General features: G+C 59.8%; 6 protein-coding genes across 6 annotated transcripts; 3 read left to right on the plus strand and 3 right to left on the minus strand.

The window, feature by feature from the left end:
* The first annotated feature begins 1,895 nt into the window (after window positions 1-1,895).
* JDV02_001918 (Glutathionyl-hydroquinone reductase) lies at window positions 1,896-3,272 on the plus strand. Its single transcript, XM_047982892.1, has 3 exons — window positions 1,896-2,031; window positions 2,098-2,229; window positions 2,327-3,272. Exons 1-3 carry the CDS (start codon window positions 2,011-2,013, stop codon window positions 3,176-3,178), a joined length of 1,005 nt encoding a protein of 334 aa, XP_047838862.1. The 5' UTR covers window positions 1,896-2,010; the 3' UTR covers window positions 3,179-3,272.
* A 542-nt stretch (window positions 3,273-3,814) lies between these two features.
* Window positions 3,815-5,477, minus strand: JDV02_001919 (uncharacterized protein; the record flags this gene model as incomplete). The annotated part of the gene is made up of 2 exons (XM_047982893.1): window positions 3,815-5,160; window positions 5,273-5,477. 2 exons carry the CDS (start codon window positions 5,475-5,477, stop codon window positions 3,815-3,817), a joined length of 1,551 nt encoding a protein of 516 aa, XP_047838863.1.
* Window positions 5,478-9,412: 3,935 nt separating this feature from the next.
* Window positions 9,413-11,158, plus strand: NdufS8 (ndufs8, ubiquinone oxidoreductase 23 kd subunit). Its single transcript, XM_047982894.1, has 5 exons — window positions 9,413-9,869; window positions 9,948-9,975; window positions 10,043-10,135; window positions 10,258-10,456; window positions 10,605-11,158. The coding sequence occupies exons 1-5, from the start codon at window positions 9,583-9,585 to the stop codon at window positions 10,679-10,681; spliced, it is 684 nt and encodes a 227-aa protein (XP_047838864.1). The 5' UTR covers window positions 9,413-9,582; the 3' UTR covers window positions 10,682-11,158.
* Window positions 11,159-11,382: 224 nt separating this feature from the next.
* JDV02_001921 (uncharacterized protein) lies at window positions 11,383-14,267 on the minus strand. The gene is made up of 3 exons (XM_047982895.1): window positions 13,868-14,267; window positions 13,705-13,813; window positions 11,383-13,652 (listed from the first exon to the last, which is right to left on the minus strand). Exon 3 carries the CDS (start codon window positions 12,871-12,873, stop codon window positions 11,530-11,532), a length of 1,344 nt encoding a protein of 447 aa, XP_047838865.1. The 5' UTR covers window positions 12,874-13,652; window positions 13,705-13,813; window positions 13,868-14,267; the 3' UTR covers window positions 11,383-11,529.
* Window positions 14,268-15,291: 1,024 nt separating this feature from the next.
* On the plus strand, window positions 15,292-16,225 carry ACP2 (mitochondrial acyl carrier protein; the record flags this gene model as incomplete). The annotated part of the gene is made up of 4 exons (XM_047982896.1): window positions 15,292-15,528; window positions 15,795-15,812; window positions 15,931-16,060; window positions 16,179-16,225. The coding sequence occupies 4 exons, from the start codon at window positions 15,292-15,294 to the stop codon at window positions 16,223-16,225; spliced, it is 432 nt and encodes a 143-aa protein (XP_047838866.1).
* A 1,423-nt stretch (window positions 16,226-17,648) lies between these two features.
* On the minus strand, window positions 17,649-19,669 carry JDV02_001923 (uncharacterized protein; the record flags this gene model as incomplete). The annotated part of the gene is made up of 3 exons (XM_047982897.1): window positions 17,649-19,178; window positions 19,252-19,370; window positions 19,573-19,669. The coding sequence occupies 3 exons, from the start codon at window positions 19,667-19,669 to the stop codon at window positions 17,649-17,651; spliced, it is 1,746 nt and encodes a 581-aa protein (XP_047838867.1).
* Between the last annotated feature and the right edge of the window lie 1,752 nt (window positions 19,670-21,421).

Raw genomic sequence — 21,421 nt, forward strand, 5'->3', positions numbered from 1 at the left:
GGAAGGGGTGATCGCGCCCCCTCAGTCTGCGAATTTCTCCTCCTCTACTCTCTGTGAGGTGCGAGACGACCACGCAGTCTTGGTCTGTTCGCCAGACTGCACGACGTCCTCCCAGATCCGAGCACATGGAATACTTTTCCTCTTTTGCCTCTTGTCCACCCTTTTGACTTCAGGCGGGCCAACTGTGGTTCCTAGATGCCATGGCTGCAGGACTGGTGGTGCTCCTGGTGGCGGTGTTGACGAGCATCGTCGGGACGAATCGCGCCGCAGCCGACTTCATTCATCCGCCACCGTGGATTCCAAACTTGAAGAACCCATTGCAAGACAATCCCCGCTATGCATGGGGCTCTTTTATTTCCGTCGAGTGGAACCTGACTTCTGGAGGCGATTCCGACCTTGGTCTTGGCATATTCTACCCTCGGGAGCTCGCTAATCCGAACAAAGACGCACTGTATTATGTCCAACGTAGGTTTTCATGGACTCGTTTCTCTGCCGCATCTGGATGTCTGTTGCTGACCACATGTACGCACAGCTTCGATACCGAGCTTGATCACCACACTCAATTGGAACGTGACCCTCCTCGGGGATGAGGGTCTCGTACCCGCTGGTTCTGACGCCGTTTGTTACCTGCTCTTGGTATATGCAGGCACCGGTACTGTCAGATTCTCGTCGAGCTACTTCAACGTCTCCCTTCCGCGCCAAGAGAATCTTCCGACGGCGACCTCACAAGCACTCACTGTCACGACTACTGTCGTTGTCGACGCAAGGACGACGAGACTCTCTAGCACGACTGCAATACCAACCGGCACGAATACTGCGCCGCCCACCGACACCGCTTTGCCATCCGCAATCAGCGACCCGTCGAAAAGCTCTGGTCTCTCACACGGAGCTGTGGCCGGCATCAGCATCGGTGTGACACTGGGATGCTTGTTGGCCCTGGGTTGCCTGAGCTTCATGCTGTGGCGCCGCAGAAAGAATCGGCAGGAAGAGGCCAGCACGGCCGAGAGTCACTCGCAGCCGCAGGACTCTCAGGTATATGGCGGAACGGACAAGCGCAGTACGTTGATATCGGAACTGGACGGCGCTGACCAGGGCCACCATGTGCATGAAGTGCCCTGAGTTTTGGCTGCGTGTGTACGAACCGGAAGGCATAGGCTTAACAAGGCGTCATATCTTGTCTGCGATTGATAAAAATAATCTGCTCGCCAAAAGTGCCAACTGCCTGGGTGCAGGTTGGAGAGGGCAAGAAGGCTCGAGGCCGAGACATAACAGCATCGTAGCACAATAGTATCCGATGAGAGAACACGACTGTGCACGTTCGCCGAGCATGTCAACCTACGTCAACCTACGTCAGCGATGGGGGTCCAACCAACGCGGCGCAATTGCTGTAGTCGGTTGACGGGGGGCTTCGCTCAATGCCATTGCGCTCGCTCTGTCCGTTGGGAGCCGCTTTGTCGTTGGGCCTCAGCGAACCTCGACGGGCTCCAACCGAGGGAAATAGGTCTCTTAGAGGAGGGCTGGATTTGATCAATCTGAGGGCAACCTCTTCTGTTGCTAGAGCTCGCTTCAACGGATGTCACCAACACGACCATCTGCACGCTTATAAATGCATGCATGTTGATGGTGCGAGATCAATCCGCACGCGAGACATGGCGATCCCTTCATTTGTCATAGCCGCGCGGCAACGCACAATACCATCCATCCCTGCCGCGCGGAAGTGATGTGATGTAATGCGAGCCAGGCTCCTCCCGGCTTCGGCTTCCACGGAATTGGCGGAGTGCCGAAAGGCGGGGCGTGGTGGGCATTCTCGACACCATGACGGAATGTTTCCTTGATGGCATTGGCTGTGCCGGTCGTTTGCCTGGCAGGTTCAAGATATTAATTCAATACAGTATATAAGGACGGTAGGTTGCGCGGCGTCGAGGCGAACAGCTTGCCGCCGCCGCATGTAGATGGCCTCACCCTTCTGGCAGCTTGATCGCGTTCCAGCATGCAAAGCACATATAGGAGATGGCTTCCAACACAAGCGAGGTAATAAAACGTTCGGCTGCACTATACTTCGTAGCAAAGTCGGCTCACCACAAGCACATATAAAAGAGCTACCACGCAAACGGCCGATTCACCCGACCAGAAAGCGCATTCCGCAGCTTTATATCCAACAACCCCAGCGCGCAGTTTCCCGCTGAAGCCGGTCGCTATGCTCTCTATGTCTCGCCCGGCTGCCCATGGGTAAGCTGCTGTACATACTGATGTGATGATGATGATAACACACTGATGTGATGATGATGATAACACAAAAGACCGGCTGACCGTATGGACGGGACAGGCACACCGGACCCTCATAGTGAGACTCCTCAAGGGCCTCGAGTCCATCATCGACGTCTATCAGGTGCACATCACCATGGGCCCCGAAGGATGGTACTTTAGCGGCGAAGGCGATTCCCTGCCCAAAGACCCTCTCCACGGCTTCAAAACTCTCAAGCAGCTCTATCTCAAAGCCGACCCCGCCTACACCGGGCGGTACACCGTGCCCATGCTATGGGACAAGAAAGCCGACGTGCCCGTCAACAACGAGTCGTCCGAGATCATCCGCATGTTCTACACCGAGTTCGACCATCTCCTCCCCGAGCCCCTCCGCGAGGTCAATCGCCCCGGGGGCGGCCTGTATCCCAGCGCCATGCGCTCTGAGATTGATGAGCTGAACGACTGGGTATACAGCACCGTGAACAACGGCGTGTACAGGACGGGCTTCGCCAAGTCGCAGCAAGCGTACGACGACAACGTCCACGTGCTCTTTGCGTCCTTGGACCGCCTCGAGGCGATACTACAGGCCCATGGGAAGCCCTTCCTGCTGGGTGACAACCTCACCGAAGCGGACATACGTCTGTATACGACGATGGCGCGATTCGACGTCGCCTACTACACCGTCTTCATGTGCAACCTCAAGTCGATTCGGCACGACTACCCTGCCCTCCACCTGTGGCTACGGCGTCTCTACTGGGACCAGGACGTCGGCAGCGACCTGCGAGGGGCGTTTTATCGCACCACGCAGCCGTACATCTCGCAGTACGCGCATGCTTATGCGCACGCGAGGCGAAAGATTGTCGTGGGCGAGGCCACGACCTTGGTGGTTCCCGCAGGCCCAGCTGTACTCATGGAGCCGCTGCCAAGGCTGTGAGCTGGAGCCCATGGGCCCCTATTGGCGTATGCAGGTCGACTTGTATGGCGGGCCAAGGGCACGGGCGCCGTGTTAGTTAGTGCCAACGCTTGGGGGGGCATGAGGGCGAACATGGCCCTTGCCTGGTGGTGGTGGTGGTGGTGGTAGTGGTGGAGGGGGGCTGTCTCGTGAGGCTCCTGGCGCCACAATAGAGCAAGACAGAATGTCGTCCTGATTCTTGTGCGCTTACCATAGGATCTCAATTGAGCCGCGCTCGCTGTGTCGCCGACAATATGCAGATCCCGGCAGCTTGTTCTTCATATCTTGCGCGTCGCGTTTGGCATCATTCCGTTATCCGCACCTCTCAGTTCTTTCGCACGAATAGCCTCTTCTTCAACAGTCACGTCTCTCAGATTTCGAGTACGAAGAGGCAGTGTTTAGTAGTAGAGACTGAAATCGTCTCGAGCGCTGCCATTATCATAGCAAATGCATAAGCGCTCAGTGTATTGATCACTCGTCAAATTCGGGCGCAACGACAGACCCGTTCACAACCTCCCGCGCTGCTAATGCTCATCATAGCTGGTTCGTGTATGTTTGCCTCAACGCTTGCGTGCCATCAATCGCCAGCAAGAAAAAAAAAGACTCCGTAGCCTACGCTTAAGCAACATGCTGCGCCTTGGAAGCGGCCTTATCCTCCTCGGAGCTATTCGGCTCCATGGCGTCCTGCAGCCTCATCTGGGGCAGCGTGCGAGCGATGCGCGGCGGATCCCATATGGTCTTGGAGTGGAGGAAGACCTCGTCAATCTCCTCGAGCGAGCGGCCGTTGGTCTCGGGGAAGAAGAAGTAGACGGTCGGGACGATGGCCGCGTTGAGCACCGCGAAGATGATGTAGTAGCGATACGCGATGGTGTTGAAGCCGACGGGCGTCACCTCGGCCAGGAGGAAGTTGAAGGCCCATACCGCCGTCGTCGACACGGCGCTGATGGCCGCTCGCAGCTGTAGGGGGGCCACCTCTGTCGCATACAGGAACGTGAGGCCCGAGTAGCCGACCGTGTAGATGAACTGGAAGACGAAGAGGAAGACGGCCGCGACGGTGACGGCGGACTGGTTGTCCTTGGCCGACGTCGTGCCCGCGAGGACGGCCATGGAGACGGCCATGCCAGCGGCACTCCACAGCATGAGTGGCCGGCGACCGAGTCTGTCGATGGTGAAGAAGGCGAGGAAGCCGCCAAAGGGCTGCGTCAAGGCCATGGCAGCCGCCAGGATGCGCGCCTTGGTAGGGTCGAGGCCGAGGTAGATTTCGAAAATGGTGGTGGCGTACATGGAAATGAGATTGATGCCGCACATTTGCTGAAAGACCTGGCCGCCAGCGGCGAGGACGGTGCGGTGGAAGAGCCGCTGCTCGCCCATGGAGAGCATGGCCTTCCAAGAGAGAGTACCGCATTGCGACAGCGACAGCTGAATGTCCTGAATCTCGCTGGCAATGGCATCCGAGTTGGGATCGTCGTCGTTGAACGCCGAGAGGATCGCGCGGGCCTCTTCAAGACGCCCCTTTTTCACGAGCCAGCGGGGTGACTCGGGGAAAATCGACATGAAGACAACGACAACGAGCAGCATGGCGACCTGAAAGGCTAGGGGGAAGCGCCATGAGACGGAGCTGCCGGTGACAAAGTAGAAGCCAAAGTCGACCCAGAGCGCCAGCGAGACGCCCGCGCCGATGAAGATGCCGTCCGTCACGACGTGGGCGCCGCGCTTGGTGGCCTTGGAGATCTCGGCCTGCCAGACGGGCACCGTGGCGAGGTAGCCGCCCGTGCCGAGACCGAGGACGATGCGGGCGATGATGAACTGCGCGATGTGGAAGGACGTGGCCATGAGGATGGCGCCGACGATGGTGATGGACGAGGCGAGCTGGATGACGCGCTTGCGGCCGAGCAAGTCGCCGAGGTAGATGCACGAGAGGGAGCCGAACATGCCGCCGACGGTAAAGAGTGCGACAACGGTACCTATGTTTACATGGTAAGCCTCTCATTTCTGGCCCCCGCCTACAGTCCCCTCCCCCCGACAACGCAGCATGAAAAAAGTCGACGAGGAGGTGTTAGTCGGGAGAGTGCGCACCCTGAATGGTAGAGTTGTAGTGCTGCTCATCGCCGTGCGTGTTAATCGTGTCGAGCTGCGGGAACGTCTCGACAAAAGAATTCAACGTCAGCAGCCCGCCAGCGACGCTGAGGTTGTAACCGTACGTCACAAACGCCGGGCAGACGACGAGGGCGATGATGGCGCGGCTCAGGGCCGAGCCGCGCAGGCCAAAGTAGGGGGCCATGGTCGTGTTCCCGCGTTTGTTGTCTCTCGTTGCTTGTCTTATCGTCTTTGAACGGGGGGATTCTGGCAACAATCGTCTGCTGGTGTAAAAGGAATTCCCAAAGTCCAGTTCGGGGTGATTCGTCCGCTCTTGACGATCTGTAGTGGTTCAACAAGGCGTGCTCTCCGCTCATCGGGGCTGTTTCATGCTTCGACTCTGCGGAACCTGGAGACGCTCGGGGAAAGCGGCAAAGTGTGGAAACGATGCCTCGGCCAGGAGATCGATCCGGATCCATTGTGTCGTGGAATGGAGACTCTCTTTATACCGGGGGACCCGTTTTGCAACGGTCACCGGCGGGCGCCGTTGACGATTTCCAACACCAAGTGGACTGGCGTGTGTCTCGCGCGAGGAGCAATCCATCAGCCAGCCAGGCTAGCCTCTCGTTCATTCCGCTCTTACCCCAACTGGCGCGCCGTCTGGCGGGCGAAAATATTCTGGAGCGGGTTGCTGCCATTCCTGGTCAAGAGTGCCGCTCCAGACCCCAGATCTCGCCCTTCCCCCACAATGCAATTGGACCTCGGGCCTCCTCCAGAATAGAACCCCAGATCTTTTTTGACTCCGCAGGGGCCCCATCGTGTGCCAAGGTGCGTGTGCGTGTGCCTCCCCCCGCGTCATAAGCTATGGGGAAACGTTCCCACCGGACCCGGCCGATGCGGGAATATGTGAGGCACCGCTGCAGTGCAACGAGGGCCCCCCCCCCCCAGCTTTTTGAGGCACGTAATAATACTTCGTGTACATATCATGCCCTCGGCTCCCCCCCTGTCCTATCCTTCATCCCATCTCGTTTTCCGTTTGCTGGCCGCCCCGGCATGGGCTGGCAGGCGCTTGAACTTGAGGAGGTGTGGCAAGCTTCGGGCGTGGCTGAAGCCATCACCGCCCGCCGGGCCATCATGGCAACCCTTTCAGGCTCAGCCGGGAGACCTCATTCGCTGGATGGACGCTGGTGCAGGGCTTCCGTGGCTATATCTCGCAGCCAAGATGCGCGGCAGATGCGCGGGTGTACTCAGAGAGGACAGGGGGGGGCGCATCTCACGGCCGCCGCCTTATCCTTTCTTTCTCTGAGTCGTGAACTCCTGGACAGCCTCACGTTGTGTCGTGTACGCGCCATGGACCAGGGCACACAAAATCGCTAGAAGGGGGAACATACAAGGGGTCTGGCCCCAACGTGATGCTGACCAACGAATCTGGCAAAAGCAGGTTCACCCATCTGTCAGCTTCTTGAGTCTGCCCCCGTCCGTCAAGCTCCGCTGCATGTGGCGGCGGAACCAAGGAGACCACCAAGGACCCGCTGACGGCGAGTGCATTCCCCCGACTTCCCTAGCTTCATAGACCTCACTCTCAACGAAACTCTCCAAATACCAATCACATCTCGCAAGCCAAGAAGAACAGGCGAGATTTGGCATGTCCATCTGCGTCTTTCTCCAAGAAGATATAATGCCTGCACGCCTGAAGTGGCTGCAAGCCGTAGACGCCTTGACACGCGATGCACATCCTCGCGCCACCGGAGTGTTCCGGCCCTCAGGCCCGGGACTGCCCGCCTTGTGCGAGAGCGACGGGCAGCGTAAATACATGTACGTAACCAGGTCAGCAGCAGCAGTCGACGACGACGACGACTATGATGATCCCAACAGAACGACACCGTTCCCAAACAAAAAAAAATTGCTGCCACTGCCGGGGTGCCTATGCTGCAGAGCGGGATGCCGACACTGGAACGGCTGGGCCGAGTCTTCCCCCAGATTCTCCCCCGCGAAATAGAAGACGGGACAAGGTCGCCGACCCCAGAGTACTAGCGACGATCGTGAGCCGCGGATTGTGGGATTGTGGTATTGTGGGGGGAGACTCGCGGTCGCTGGCTGGCTGGTGACGGATGTGGAAGCTGTTGAGCAGCAGCAGCAGCACGCCCAACAGCCGCCGCGACTGACTGCGCGGCGTTGAGCCAGGCACGCCGGCGGGACGGGCCGTGACGACGAGGAGGCCTCCGTCTTCGGAATGCTCAGGGACATCAGCACCTGGGAATCCGTCGGCCAAGCCAGTTCATCTCAGCCACATTTGTACGAGGACCATCATGAACGAACACGCGACGAGGAAACAGAACAGCTTTCCACGCCCTCCCGTCTCGGCGTTTGATAACATGCATGCATCATGGAGTCCAAGGCGCCATCGTCGCGGCCCTCATTACCCCGGACTGCCCCCTCTTCAATCCGGGGAACTGCATGAGAATGCAACTTTACAAGAGCCCTTTACTCACCAGAGTGGACACGACGCGCAGGATCTACGCTTATCTAGGTCAGACCCCACGATCACGAAGCGCGGCTGCCTACACGAGGCTCAGCCGTCCAGTCTGCGACAAGGGCGATTTCCCCCGGCCGGCAAGCACGCATCAACGGGCGCAAGCGTGTCATGTCGACATGAAGCGTTGCACGCGGATCCTAATAGTCTGTCCGCTGGTTCTACGCGCGCCTCTTGTGTGACAAATCACAGGCGTATCACGCGGCACGCCGCGTTGGGTACCAAAACCTCTGGGCTACCGAGTTTCTCTAACGTAACAGGGGCTTCAGACGTTCATCGACCCAGAGGCGAAGCGTGAGCAGCTTCGCCACTCCGGACATCTTACGCGTACGGGCCTTTCCGCCACTCGAATTCCTCTCAAGTGGTGACGTGATGGCGGAAAGGGGCTGCGTGATGATGATGACTTACTCAGTACCTCTCCGATCTTGTCGCTAAGGTCCACAACTGGAGGGCGTGGCGGATATGACCGGACTTTGCCTGGAGCCCTCCATCGCGGCAGCCGAAGACTTGAAGTGAGACATGGCATCCGTTTTATTCAAAATGTGACGCCCAGATCCGGGAGCTTGGTCGGACGGCCGAGCATGTGCGAGCGAGCATACAGGCTAACGGCCGAGAGACGACCGAGCGAGGGGGATACGTTGGGGTGGATTGGGTCAACACAGCGAGGGAGTGGCGAGCCTGCTCAAATGCTACGTGGCATCATGCTGAAGAGACCCGGCGGGCCCGTGGAGAGTTCAGTGATTATTCTTGCGAGTATCTCCTTGGTCAGCAGGAGCCACTGGCTCTGCGCTGTTTTCTGTAGTGCCTGGGTGTCCGTACGCGTAGCATGGCCAGTCTGTCTATTATTGATGTCCTCATGGAAATTTTTAATTTTTTTTTTTTTTTGAGTCCGGAAGAGGCGCCGAAGCATATGCAGTCGTGTCTACAGCTCTGGCGCATCCGAGGGGCAAGAATTCTCCAGTGAGTGTCAAGGTCCCTCTAGCTTTGTGTCGTTACCCAAAGGTTCGGTCCCTGCTCTCTGGTTGTTCAGCTTCCTTAAATACATGTTTCGTCGAGGATTTGCCCGAGGAGAGTCCAGTGCAGTCGGTGCTTCCCGAGCCGAAATCGGAGGGTTTGAAGATGATACTAGCCGGCTCACAGGCCGACTCAACATTTATAATGCCTACTGTACTTGGGCTTTTAAACAGGCTTATAACCTTGTTAGTTTTTACGCAAAGTGCGGTATTGACGAGAGTAGCTGGGCATTGATGTTTTCGTCAAGAAAGCCAGGAGACATTACTAGGTGTAGTGGGACAGGGGGCCATGACCTGCAGCAGCACAGCACTGCGCATGCGTGCCCAACTCAGTCTCCACGTCACCGAAATTTGCCTATTCAAGGACACATGCAGGTTTTCATGGCATTTCTCCAGTCAATTGATTACATCGACTAGCAAAAATAAATAATTTCGCTACACAATGACTGAGTGTCGTTGAGCATGCCGCATCGTGACGCCAAGCCAGTGCCGACCGCATCACGTGCCTGGTCACGGGCACCCCTGCAGCCAATCAGCACCCGAACAATGTAATCCCGCAGCAGCAGCACCGGCAACTCGCTTCAGTGAAGGCGGCAAAAGTCCACCACGTCAATCCGACGCCTCCTCCTCCTCCTGCTCCTCCACCACCACCGCAGCCTCAGCTCTCGCCCTCGACCCGCGCAGTCGGCCGCCCCGCGACACTCCGTCGATTGCGACCTCCCCGCTGCTCGCTCGCTCTCCTTCCCCCGTCGACCGACCCTGACATGGCGCCGGCTCTGACTGCCTCGGCGGCGATGGGCGTCGTCGCCCGGCGACAGCTCCTCGTCCCGACCACCGCCTCGTCCGCGCCCCGCGTCGCCGTCCGGATACTCGCACAGCAGCGCGGCTACGCGACACCAAAGGGCCCCCCTCCCGCCAACTTCCGCACGAGCAGGCGCACCGAGTGGCCGTGGGACAAGGAGAGCACGCTCGACCGCATGGGCAAATTCTTCCTCTTGACCGAGATGGCGAGGGGAATGTACGTCCTGCTCGAGCAATTCTTCCGGCCTCCGTACGTCTCACGTCTCCCCGGCGGATCCCATCTGGGTCTCGGCAGCGTACCCAAAGACAATGGCTGACGTGCCGACAGGTACACCATCTTCTATCCCTTTGAAAAGGTAAAGAACGCACACCATCCTGAGCGGGCGCCGATTTCCACGAACAAGCCATTGACCTCTCAACCAGGGACCCATCTCCCCCCGATTCCGTGGCGAGCACGCCCTCCGACGATACCCCTCTGGCGAAGAGCGCTGCATTGCCTGCAAGCTGTGCGAAGCTGTGCGTACACACCCGTCTCCGCTCATCCGAACCGCCCCGCGAGGCCGCTCGGCAATGATGATAGCGGCGGCTCGCTCTCTCTTCACAACACGATGCAGCCCGCTGACGCGATGACGAAATAGATTTGCCCGGCTCAAGCCATCACCATCGAGGCCGAGGAGCGTGCCGATGGCTCCCGCCGTACCACCCGTTATGATATCGACATGACCAAGTGCATCTACTGCGGCTTCTGCCAGGAGTCGTGCCCCGTCGACGCCATCGTCGAGAGCCCCAACGCCGAGTACGCCACCGAGACGAGGGAAGAGCTTCTGTACAACAAGGGTACGTTTCTACCGATAGTTTTCACCACGCCCAACCGGAGCACAGTCATGTCGTCGCGCGTGTGTGTCACGTCACGCACCGGCCATACCCTCCAACCTACTGCCCTCAGCATGCTGTTCCAACTGAAGCCCCGCTAACTCCTCTGCAGAGAAGTTGCTCTCCAACGGCGACAAGTGGGAGCCCGAACTGGCAGCCGCCATCCGCGCCGACTCGCCGTACCGGTAAATCACCGCGCCATCGACGACGACGACGACGACACCCGCACGCCCGCTCTGCCGAGAGCCGCCGCCCATCTCTTGACTTCGGTGGCGGCGACAGCGGCAGCGGCAGCCAAATACACACCACCTGTTGTTACCACAAAAATCCCAAATCGATTTCGGGCTTTTTTTTTCAGTTTTGTGTTCCACATGTACCGGTAGTAGTAAAAGGACGGGGTAGAGGGGATGAGGCGAGAGAATTGCGGGTGCAAGGGCCGAAAGGGGTCAATTGGGACAAGCCTGACGACGGTGTAGTTGGTCGTGCGGCTGTGCCGATGGTTGAGTGGATGAGGATGCGTGAGCTGTGTACATATCCAGAGGCAGGCAGGCAGGCAGGCAAGAGACAATGCATATTCACCACCAGCTCGCCCGCAAGATAATTCCGTTCTCCATGGCACGGCATCTCTGCTGGTCTCGCTCATTGTGTCCTGCGAGCGTGCGTGGGGTGGTTCGTGCTCACCATCGGCGTGCTCACAGCCTTGTCTCGTCTGCGAGATGGGTGGGCTCGTCTCCATTCAAGGCTGCATATCGCATACGCCCTTGAGCAATCACGCCGCTTCATGTTCGAGCCGGAGGCACCACTGCTTGGGACACTACAGCAACATCATCCTTCATCACACAGCCAGACCTCATCAAAGTAAAAGAATGTACGAATGTTCATTAAAGGCTACTAAGTACAAGAATGGTTGCCGTCTTCTAGGGACCAACGGGCGGGGTGGGCGCAACCCGGCTTCGTCAACACCGCCCCAATGTTCATCAACAAGTCGTCGCAGTCGTCACTCCTTTTCCTCTCCGTCATCATCAACATCATCAGCATCAGCACTGGCGCACCTTCTTCTCGCCATCCTTGCCCGCCGCCGTGAGCAGCAGCTCCATGAGGCCGACGGCGACCTGACGCATGCTCTCGTGGTAGCGCGTATTGTCCGGGTAAAAGGGGCAGTCCGCGGGCGTCTGGTTGCCAAACTCAATCGTCAGGCCGTGGACGCGCGAGGCGCCGCACGTGCCATTGTAGTACTGGCCCAGGGCGTGGTCGGTGCTGCCGCCGGCCGTCGGGTACAGGCTCGAGCTGGGCTTGGGGACGTAGCGAATGGAGCCCGCGCGGTTCATGCCCTCGCCCATGCGCCTTGTCAGGGCCAGCTGGGCGTCCAGGTCCTCCTTCTCCATGTACTCGCGGTAGACGCTGTCGGGGGGGTCCTGGCCGATGAAGCCGCGCTTCCCGTCGTACGTCCGGTTGGTGAAGCTCTGCGCCGGGTCCGTCGTCTGCGCGTCGTCGTCGCCCCAGGCGTACAGAATGTCGCCGCCAAACGAGTGCAGGTCCAGGAACCACGAGAGGTCCTTATTCTGCTCCAGCACCCAGGCCACGTTCTGTGTCTCCGGCTCCGACAGCGGGCCCTTGCCGTGAAACACTTCGCTGCTCGGGTCGTCCGACGCCGCGCCGCCGATTTCGGCTTTCGGGTTGAAGATGCGCTTGTAGTCCCACATGACGGCAAAGTTGCGGTTCAGGTCGATGCCCACCGAGTCCGGGCTGCCGTCGGAGCTGGCCGTATTGCGGTTCTTGCGCCAGCAAGTGCTCGTGCCCTGATCGTGGGCGACACCGTCGGGGTTGACGAGAGGCACGACGACGATGCCCGCCGAGAGCGCCGTCTTGACTTGCTCTGGCGTGTACTTTTGGGGGCCGTACGCGATTCCGGTCCCGTTAGCTCGTGCCTCGAGCAGGTCCGCGATGAAGTAGAGCACATTGTCTGGACCTCCTCGCTCGCGGGCGTGGATGCCACTCTGGATGAAGACGCGGGGATTCCCGGTGCCAATGGTGGCGCCATGTAGCTCGCGCTTCTCAAACGTCTTGTAGGGTGCCGTGAAGAGTTTCACATCGTTGAACCTGCCCGCGAGGCCCTGCAGACCCGTCTTGACTTCGTCGACATTGAGAATGGAGACGAGGTTGCGGTCGTTGACGCCGAGGCCGATGGGTGCCTTGCTACCTCCGTCGAAGCGGTCGCCTTGGCCGATGGGCAGCACTGTGAAGGATTGGCGTTGACGGAGCCCGGCTCTTCGGGCTGCGTACTTTTCGTAAACAAAGGTACCGTCCTCTTCTCCCGGAAGGATGCAGCCCCTGGCGGTCAGGCCAAAGGCAGCCAGAGAGAGGGCGCTCTGGATCTTCATGATGATAACGATGGGCCGAATCACAACAGCAAATACAGTGACAGTATCAGCAGCAGCAGTAAAGAATAGACTGAGCTACCAGGCACCGGCACAGCATTGTGAGGAGAAGCGGGAGGAGAAGCTTTATACCACGCGGCGGTCTACGGAGCTGGACCTAATTGGGGCCTGCCAGGCGTCCGCCACGACTGCTACTGCTCGGCCCCTCCGCCTCATCGGGAAGGACGGAACAAGGCAGAAAAGACAGGGACAAGCTTTTCAATGGAGATTGGCAAGAGATAGGCAGGCAGGAACTCGAGATTTGGCTTTGGCGGGCGAGACATGACGGGACGCTACTAGAGGGGAGGGTCCGCGTTTGACGCCATCCATCATGGGAGAAGGTGCCAACACGCTGAGCCTCGGTGGCTTTGTAGAGCAGCGTGGCACCTCCCAGTTCAGGAGCACTTGGCATCCGATCATCGCTTATCAGGTGGGGGAGGAGCACAGGAGGGACATGTACTTAGTAGTTGAGCGCTTAAGCCGCAGCTTCGCTTCTAGTCGTGGCAGGTAGTACTGCCGTGGATGCCATCTTGAGCGACCGAGGGCGCAGGTCCAGCTCGCGTAAGCGGCTTGCCATGCGATGCAATGCCTGCCTACCAGGCGCCAGTCGTGTCGTGTGCGCAAGGGGCCAGCAGGGCTCTGCCATGATCAAGGACGAATGTGCACACACTTCGCGTGGGAGACCCGGCATGGCGTCGACTGTGCGCCGGGTGCGGGGTGCGGCTCGTGATCCGCGCGACGTCCTGCGAGAAGCATTGAATGGAAGGCCATTTTTGCAGGGGTTCCGAAACGCACCATCCCGGCACTCGACGACGCACAGCCCCCCCAAGCGGGTGGTGCCCCTCTCGGAGCTTTCATTATGCTGCTTCTTCGTGGTGCCGCAGCAGGAACCATCGCCCGCTGACTGGACAGGCAGTTGGCCTCCGACCCACGGCACAGGAGGAGAAGGGATACGTACTTGGTACATGAACCGTGGAGGGAGGGACCCTGGTGGGAACAGCTGAAGTCCAGATAGAGTGTTGCCAACGTTGCACCAAACAGATGAGCGTTGCAGCCTAGCCCTCTAGCTGGGGGAGGGGCGGCCAAAGTTGATGGACGCAGTCAACTGCCTATCGAGGAAAGGGGCGGATCCCACAATCAAGCGGTGGCGGCGGGTGCGAGAGTCTATATTTGAAGGCCGGCGCATCCAAGGTTCCGTCGGTAGAGAGGCTGGCGCCATCTGGCCTTGCCGGGCGGCGACACCGCTGCCGGGTCATGGAGACGGGGCCCTGGTCACAATCTCGGTACGTTAGTACTGCTTGAACGGAAGGCACGGAGGACTCAGATCCGGGATTGCTGGTGATGTTGGCGGTTGTTGTTTCTCCCCGGGAAGGAGAGAAGAGCTCCTGCTTGGCCGCCGTACGAATCATGGAACACCCTGGATCATGGGGGCAGTGTACTTTTCAGATCACGTGCCTCATTCGCTCCCAACGATCAGGTACTTCAAGCCAGCAGTGTCACCTCTCTGCCTACCTAGGAATTAATTGTTTGCTATAGGACCGGGCAAGGAAGGTCCTAACGACCACGCGCCAAGTGACACTGCGAACCGCCCTCGGCATGCCGCACTGCTACGACAGCATAACAACTCTGCCCAAAAAGTTGTAGCACACTCATAAAATGAAACTGCCCAGAGTCTTCACCAACTCCCATCTCTCCCCACATAAACGCGCTCATGGCACGCAGGGCCCCTCGTTACAGTGTGCGGAAACCTGAGAAACAAACCCCCGAACATGGACCATATCTCCAATGCATTCATCCCAAATTCATGATCCCGCGTCCGCACCCGATTCAGGGTAGGCCACACTCACTCGTCGCGATCCGCACTTACACGTCCACCAATGACAGCGCGCCCATCTGCGGCTGAGTAAGGCGGCGACAAGACCCAGGGACGGGCTCTCAGTGGGTGAGGACTGCCAGCTCGCACGTGATCAGCACCAGCTTTCTCCTCCCTGGCAAGCTCACTGGTCCTTTCTGGCCCTGTCCCCGGCCCGCAACAGGCGCGTTTCTGCCCCCCAAAAAGCCGTGGCCAGCTCCGAACTCCTCCACGCCCACCACGCCTGCTGGCCCCAATAGCTCTGCTTACCTCATTGACAACCGCCCCCCAGAAACGCCCCGGCCCGGCGAGAAATTTACTCGCCCATCGTCACTCGTCCGCCCACCTCCACCACCACAAACCACAATCAAACCGCCCTTCGCCGCGCCAACCTCGTCTCCCTGCGTGTTCGGCCAGCGTCAATTGACTTGTTGCCGTCTTTGACACGAGAAGCCGCCTCCCTCCCCCCTCCCGCCGAGCCACAAACCACACAGTCGTCGTCGCTGCCGCCGCCGCCGTCCGCCGCCACCATGTTCCGCACCGCGATGCTCCGCTCGGCCGTCCGCGCCTCCGCCGCAGCCCGTCCCGTCGCCACCGCCGCCGCCCAAAGAACAGCCTTCCTCGCCGCGCCGCGCGCCGTCCTCGCCCCCTGCCGCGTCCAGAAGAGCTTCGCCGCCGTTCCCGTGCGCATGTACGGCGCCGCCGCCGGCCTCAACAAGGAGCAGGTCGAGGGCCGCATCATGAGCTTGTTGCAGGGCTTTGATAAGGTACGTTTCTTTGGTCCAGTATGACTGGGTCGAAAAGGACCCCCCTGTCCTTGTTTTTGGCCAGCTCAGGATGGCCACACGGAGGCTGTTGAGCTTGCGCAAGAGGTGGTGTAAGGGGAAAACAGGGAAGGGAGGTGCATTGGGATGGATGGGTCACTGGGCGGATGAGATGGGCTCGTGTGGCTGGCTCTCTGCTGTGGCTAGCCATGCTCGGCTTTGTCCATACCCTGTCGAACAAGATGCTAACCTGGCATTTCTCGCCTCAGGTCAACGACGCCAACAACGTATGTGACCCCCCTCTCGCCGTTTGGAGCCTACCGGCCCATTATCACCGAGCCTCTTCTCCCATCGACACAATACATCCCCCCCCCTGACGACACACCGTCTAACGCCCGCCCACAGATCAAGCCCACCGCCCACTTCGCCAACGACCTCGGCCTCGACAGCCTCGACACCGTCGAGGTCGTCATGGCCATCGAGGAGGAGTTCAGCATCGAGATCCCCGACAAGGATGCCGACACCATCCACTCTGGTAAGCCACGCCTGCGGCAATCAGTCCCTTTCCCCCACCCCCACCTCCACTACCACCACGTCTGCCCCATCCGTACGCTAGCTAACTGGGAGTTTCCTTCCCTTCCCCCCATCTACAGTCGACAAGGCCGTCGAGTACATCCTAAGCCAGCCTGATGCCAACTAAGCGGCGTTGCCGCAACCGCTCCTCCGAGACGACGCCTCGTCGAGCGGCGTGCACAATGTGCGAGGTGAGGCGCGGCACCAATACGGTTCTATCGATGTTTGGTGTCGCAGGCGCTGGCTGGGAGATTCAGGGGGCGGGCCGCGCATTGCCGCGGTCGGCTCGGTGGCATGCCATGGGGGGAGTTGGAGGATGCTGAGTAGATGACGGGGGAGGGGGCTTGGTGATGTTTAGGCATAGATGCCACCCCGGGTGCATCTGGTGTATGTCTGGGGACCGCGGCCAACTTCATCCGCCACGGGCTTGTGGTCACCCGTGTACTAGTGTATAGAACCATTTTTGCTCTCAACTTGCGGGCCATGGCCCAGACACGTCAAATCACGTCGCGTCACGTCGCGCGCGGCAAACATGCTGGTGGATTGGTGTGCGTGCAAAGCCGCGCAAATCGCGGCTCATAGTATCGTATATTCGACGTACGTCCCGCTCATCCTCTACTGCGCCCCCCACCTTGCCGTCCATCTCCCTCCCCTCACGTCTCCCCAAACCACGGACCCCCGTTCCGACTTCCAGCGCCCAGCCATTAGGATAGCACCAGTGCCCCCCGCCTCTCACCCGCCTCGGGCAGAGTCAAGACTGCCCCGAGCATCCTGTTTACATGCTTTGGACGTCATGGCGTCGTCACGTCGTAAGCTGTTTCCTGTCCTGCGTCCCGTGTATTCCGTGGACCGTGGGTCACGTTTATCGCGTAGCAACAGAAAGCACCCCACTGTCCACGGCGCCGGCATGGCACCGTCAGGAGCAAAATCGTGTACAGCGGATGGCCCTGCGCTGTTTTGCCGTCCTGATCGTCGCCCCGACCTTCCTCGACGCCATTTCCAATCTCCGGTTTTCCACAAAATGTGCAAATAGATTTGAACCCGAAAAGAACCTGGCAGCAAAGCACGAAAACATCAAGTCCGATATGTGCTAAACGCCATGCATTGGCGGGCGTGGCTGCAAGCGCTGCAAGCGCTTGACATAGCGGCGTTGTGGTTGCACGGCGCCCCAGGTCAGCAGCCCGCGGCTGTGTCGACACATGACGAAGTGAGGGATCACCAAGATATGAGCAATAAAAAGTCTTCCGCCTGTATGGGCCCGTATTTTGATCGTCCTGGCAAGCAGTGTCCAATTAGTTTTCGTCCTGGTATCCTGTTTTCTCTTTCCCCGAATGGCCGTGGCGATGCAAATGAGATCGAGTGAAGCTAACTGCTGCCCTCGAGAGCATAACCTGATGAAAAATGCACAATCCGGCGCTGATAAATATGAAGCCTTTCTTTGTCGCCGTTGTCAATCATGAGAGTGGCTGTCGACGTTCATGGCGTGGTCCCTCGGCCGCGGCCAACGATGCGAGGAACAACACTGTACTGTCGGTGTCTAGCGAGCCAAGTCACCGGCCGTTGACCGGTACATTATCTTTCGGCTCTTTGGAGGCGGCGGCTGCCCCACGGCCGGCGGCCGCGCTGGCATAGCTTGCGAACCCACCGCCCATTCCCAGGCCTGCAGAAGCCCGCTTCCGGGCTCGGGCATTGCCCGATTCTTCTTCCTCCTCCATGCTGAAGACGAAGGCTGGATCCTCCTCGTCAATGGGCGTGGTGAACCGGCCAGTCACTGAGGAGCTAATGCTGCCACTTGACACATGACGCTCCATTGCTCTATCCTTTCCAATGGCGCCAATGCCCGCCGCCGAGATACGGGCCGTGGTGGGGTGGAGAAGGGGACTAGAGCTGCTGATGTTGTCATCGAGACGGCTCCGCTGGAGCTGCTGAGATAAGACGGACATGGACTCGCTGCCGGAGCGGACCGACGATGGACGAAGGCCGCCGTTAGGGCTCCTAGCCTCCTCGCCCATCTCTTGAGCAAGTGTCGACTTCCGAAGCGGGCTCCCAACGTGGCCAAACGCAGAAGGGCCGCCCGGTACGCTCCTGCCACCGCGCGATGCCTCCTCGTCTTCCTTCTGACGTTGGAACAAGGAGCCCCATCGCGACGGGCTAGATCCAATTGGGCTTCCGTACTTGGAGATGCCCTCTATGACAGGGTCCTCGGCACGCATCGATCCGCGACGGGCCTTTTCAGCTGGGGTCAGGAGGTCCTGCAGGTTTTCCGGGACGTAGTTTTCTGGAGCGTTGTCGCCATCGTCGCCGAATGCGAATTCGGCTTCCCAGTCGCGGTCGACTGAGGTTTTTGGTAAACTCGAGCTCAGCATCCGCGGCCGCGCGTACCTCGACGAATGCATGGCGCGCTTCCCAAAGTACTCCTCGCTATCAAAGGGTTGCGAGTTGGGCGGGCTGCTCGCAGTCGGCGTCACCAGGTGCTCGGATGAACCAAATGCCGACGTGTGGAGAAGCTTCAGCGTCTCCGATGTGCGGGAGTCCTTGGCGTTGCTGAGAGATGGTGTGGGCGATTCGAGGCCAAACTTGGACGGCACGGATGACGGCCACGGGGCCGAGGGGAAACGAGCGGCATGGGATATTCCGTTGGAGTCAAACGATGCGGGCAGAGGCGCATCAAGTATCGAGAGACCCTTGCTGTTGGCGGGGGACAGGCCGAAGCCCAGGCGAGACGGGTCTTCGTCACGCGGTGAGCCGTAGGTCGAGGTGGAGAAGGGCATGTCGATGGCGGGGATGCCGTTGTCGAGGCTGGGCTGGCGGCCGAGACGGTGCTGGTGCTCATCGCCTGAAAATCCGATGGGGTACGAGGACTGCTCGGCACGGTAGAGAGAGGAGGTGAGGGCGCTGGTGGAGCCTTGGTGATAGGCAGCGCTCGAGGCCGAGGTCGGGGAGGCGGGACTGGGTGAGGGGCGGCCAGCGAGGTTTATGGGCGAAGCGCCAATCGTGACACCATTTTTGCCATAGTTGATGCGGCGTCCATCGGGGAGGATGTGGACGTTTGCGCATTTTGGACCGAACTTGCAATTGCCCTGCCATCGTTCCGTCTCTAGGTCAGCCGGGAGCGCGAGGCGTGCGTCGGCAAGGCAGCGGAGGGGGACGCACCTTGGCAAAGTATTTGCACACCGTCTCGGTCGAGGTGCCAATGTCGTGGCTGAACGGGCAGGCATTGCCCGCCTGACAGGCGCCCTGCCGAAAGAACTTGCAGGGGACGTGGGACGTATCTATGGGGCGACGACGTCGGTTAGCAGCGCGCACACACGTTTGCGGCGGCGAAGGTTGTGGCCGACTGCATCGTGCCGCCGTGGTGGGGGGTTTGCATGCTGCACGAAGCCTCTCGCGGCGACGTCAGGCCATCGCCAACGCCCGCCGGGAACACGAGACAGCGGCGGGAGACACGGGCCGGGGCGGGGGGCGGGGACGCACTGGGAGGGCTCCGGGGCATCATCTGGCCGTGAGCATGGCCGGCAGAGCCGTTGGGGATGTTGAGGCTCCCGCTGCGGACGTGACGGAACTCGGGCATGGCTGCGGCGGGGATCGAGTGTCGCGTGTGAGAGCGCCTTTTTGCAGCGGCGGCGGCGGCAGCAAAAGGTGGAGGAAAAGGACCAGCTGCGGCTGCAGGCCGTGGAGGAGAGGGAAGAGAGAGGCTTCCGGGCGCTTTGGCGGCCATCGCGGTGGAGACGGAGAGGGGAGAGCCGAGACTCTCCATTTGGGGCGGGGGAATTCTTAGGTAATCCAGGCACTCAGGCACGGCTCGTTCAGCAGCAACAGCAGCAGCCAGAGCAGCGGCAATCCGCACCAGCAGTGAATGGCGGGCGGCGGCAGCTCATCAGGCTGCACGAGCCTACCTCGCCTTAGTACCTCTAAGGCAAGGCGAGGGCAGGCGGCTGCCGCGGCTGTTTCCTGCGGCTACCCACTGAAACTTGCCAAGGCGGTTATAAGCTGAGCACAACCGGCGCGCGCCCCTGGCGACCACTTGACGGGTGACTCCTTGTCTACAATAAGCAGGTGGTCGGTTGGTTGCAGTCGGGTGCAGTGAGATCCGTCCGGCAGCGGGAGTTGGATGGATCGATCAACGGGGGCTCGGAGTATTCTGTACTTGGTGAAATGGTGGGCAGAAGGACTGTCCTCCAGCGGCATCGACCTCGAACCTCGCGGATGGCGGATTCTCCAACCTCGCCCGCCCCTGCCGCTCAAGTCTGCACTCTGCAGTGCTACGCTGGAGCCTTTTCACCTTCGTCGGCCTTCGTCCCGGCCTCGCGACACTGTGGCCAGGATCGTGACCTCGTATGCAAGCGAGAGTGGGTATCAGCGGTCGGCGGGTCGATCAGATGACGCAGGTTGCAGCTTGGAGCGTCCGGGCGTTCCCCATGAGGGGATGCGAAGCTCAGTGCTATCGGCGGGTTGAATTCCGGTAGGCTGAAGGGAACTGAGAGAGAAGGAAGAGAGGAATGTGAGGAGCAACGAAGGTATAAGAGCGAAAGAAGAGGTCAGTCGGCCTGCGGAACAAGGAATCAAGGCCCGCCTAAAGAAAGCGGCTGTTGGTCGGCAGTACTCGTTCGTGGCTGGATTCACAGACCAATGTTGACGACCATGATGCTCGCATTGACACATGCAAGTTCAGTTGCCCAACATGGACTCCGTTGGTGATACTGAGGTTGGGTCTAGCCGAATGGGCAGGCAAGGTCTGCGAATACATCTAGGGTGAAAAGGGTGGCTTGCAGAGGAGAGCGTGCAGGTGGGCGTTTTATGGGATCCCGAGACATGGTCCCAGCCGCTGGCAGCAACTCGGCACCGCGGGCAAAGGCCAAGAGCGAGGCGGCGTCACCTTCAGAGCCAAGAGGGCCCAGGGGTCGAGGAGGGAGGATGGTAGTGTGCTCGGCCGGCTGTGGCGATACCCGCCCGACGGCGTCGTATGGAACACCACCACCACGGACGGGCACGGTGAAGATGGCATGCCATGGCTACCACCTTGAAGGCCGCTGGTGGTGGGTGTGAGACACGCGCCGCACTACACACACACACGCCATCACCTGTCCGTCACCAGACAGCGACGCCGAGACGAAACATGGCCGCCGCCGGAACGCTATTTGGCGGGCTAGCGTCGCCGCAGCGGAACAGAGAGCGTGCGTGCGTTGCGTGTGTGTGAGTGTGTGTGTGTGTGTGTGCATCGAGGACGTGTGTTTGTAAGAGCCGTCCGGGCGTCATCGTGGCCGCGTGGGCCCGGTTAAAGATAGCAGCGGCGGCGGCGGCGGCGGCAGCACTCGCTGCATTC

The sequence above is a fragment of the Purpureocillium takamizusanense genome, chromosome 2, assembly GCF_022605165.1.
Source record: "Purpureocillium takamizusanense chromosome 2, complete sequence".
Lineage (NCBI taxonomy): Eukaryota > Fungi > Ascomycota > Sordariomycetes > Hypocreales > Ophiocordycipitaceae > Purpureocillium > Purpureocillium takamizusanense.

Excerpts from the sequence above, each read along its gene's own strand:
- JDV02_001918 (XM_047982892.1), top strand. The coding sequence starts at position 2,011 with ATGGCTTCCAACACAAGCGAG. Across the intron at positions 2,032-2,097 it reads TGGCTTCCAACACAAGCGAG|AGCTACCACGCAAACGGCCG; the intron begins GTAATAAAACGT and ends CACATATAAAAG. Across the intron at positions 2,230-2,326 it reads TCTCGCCCGGCTGCCCATGG|GCACACCGGACCCTCATAGT; the intron begins GTAAGCTGCTGT and ends TGGACGGGACAG.
- NdufS8 (XM_047982894.1), top strand. The coding sequence starts at position 9,583 with ATGGCGCCGGCTCTGACTGCCTCGGCGGCGATGGGCGTCGTCGCCCGG. Across the intron at positions 9,870-9,947 it reads GAGCAATTCTTCCGGCCTCC|GTACACCATCTTCTATCCCT; the intron begins GTACGTCTCACG and ends ACGTGCCGACAG. Across the intron at positions 10,457-10,604 it reads AGAGCTTCTGTACAACAAGG|AGAAGTTGCTCTCCAACGGC; the intron begins GTACGTTTCTAC and ends ACTCCTCTGCAG.
- JDV02_001921 (XM_047982895.1), bottom strand. The coding sequence starts at position 12,873 with ATGAAGATCCAGAGCGCCCTCTCTCTGGCTGCCTTTGGCCTGACCGCC.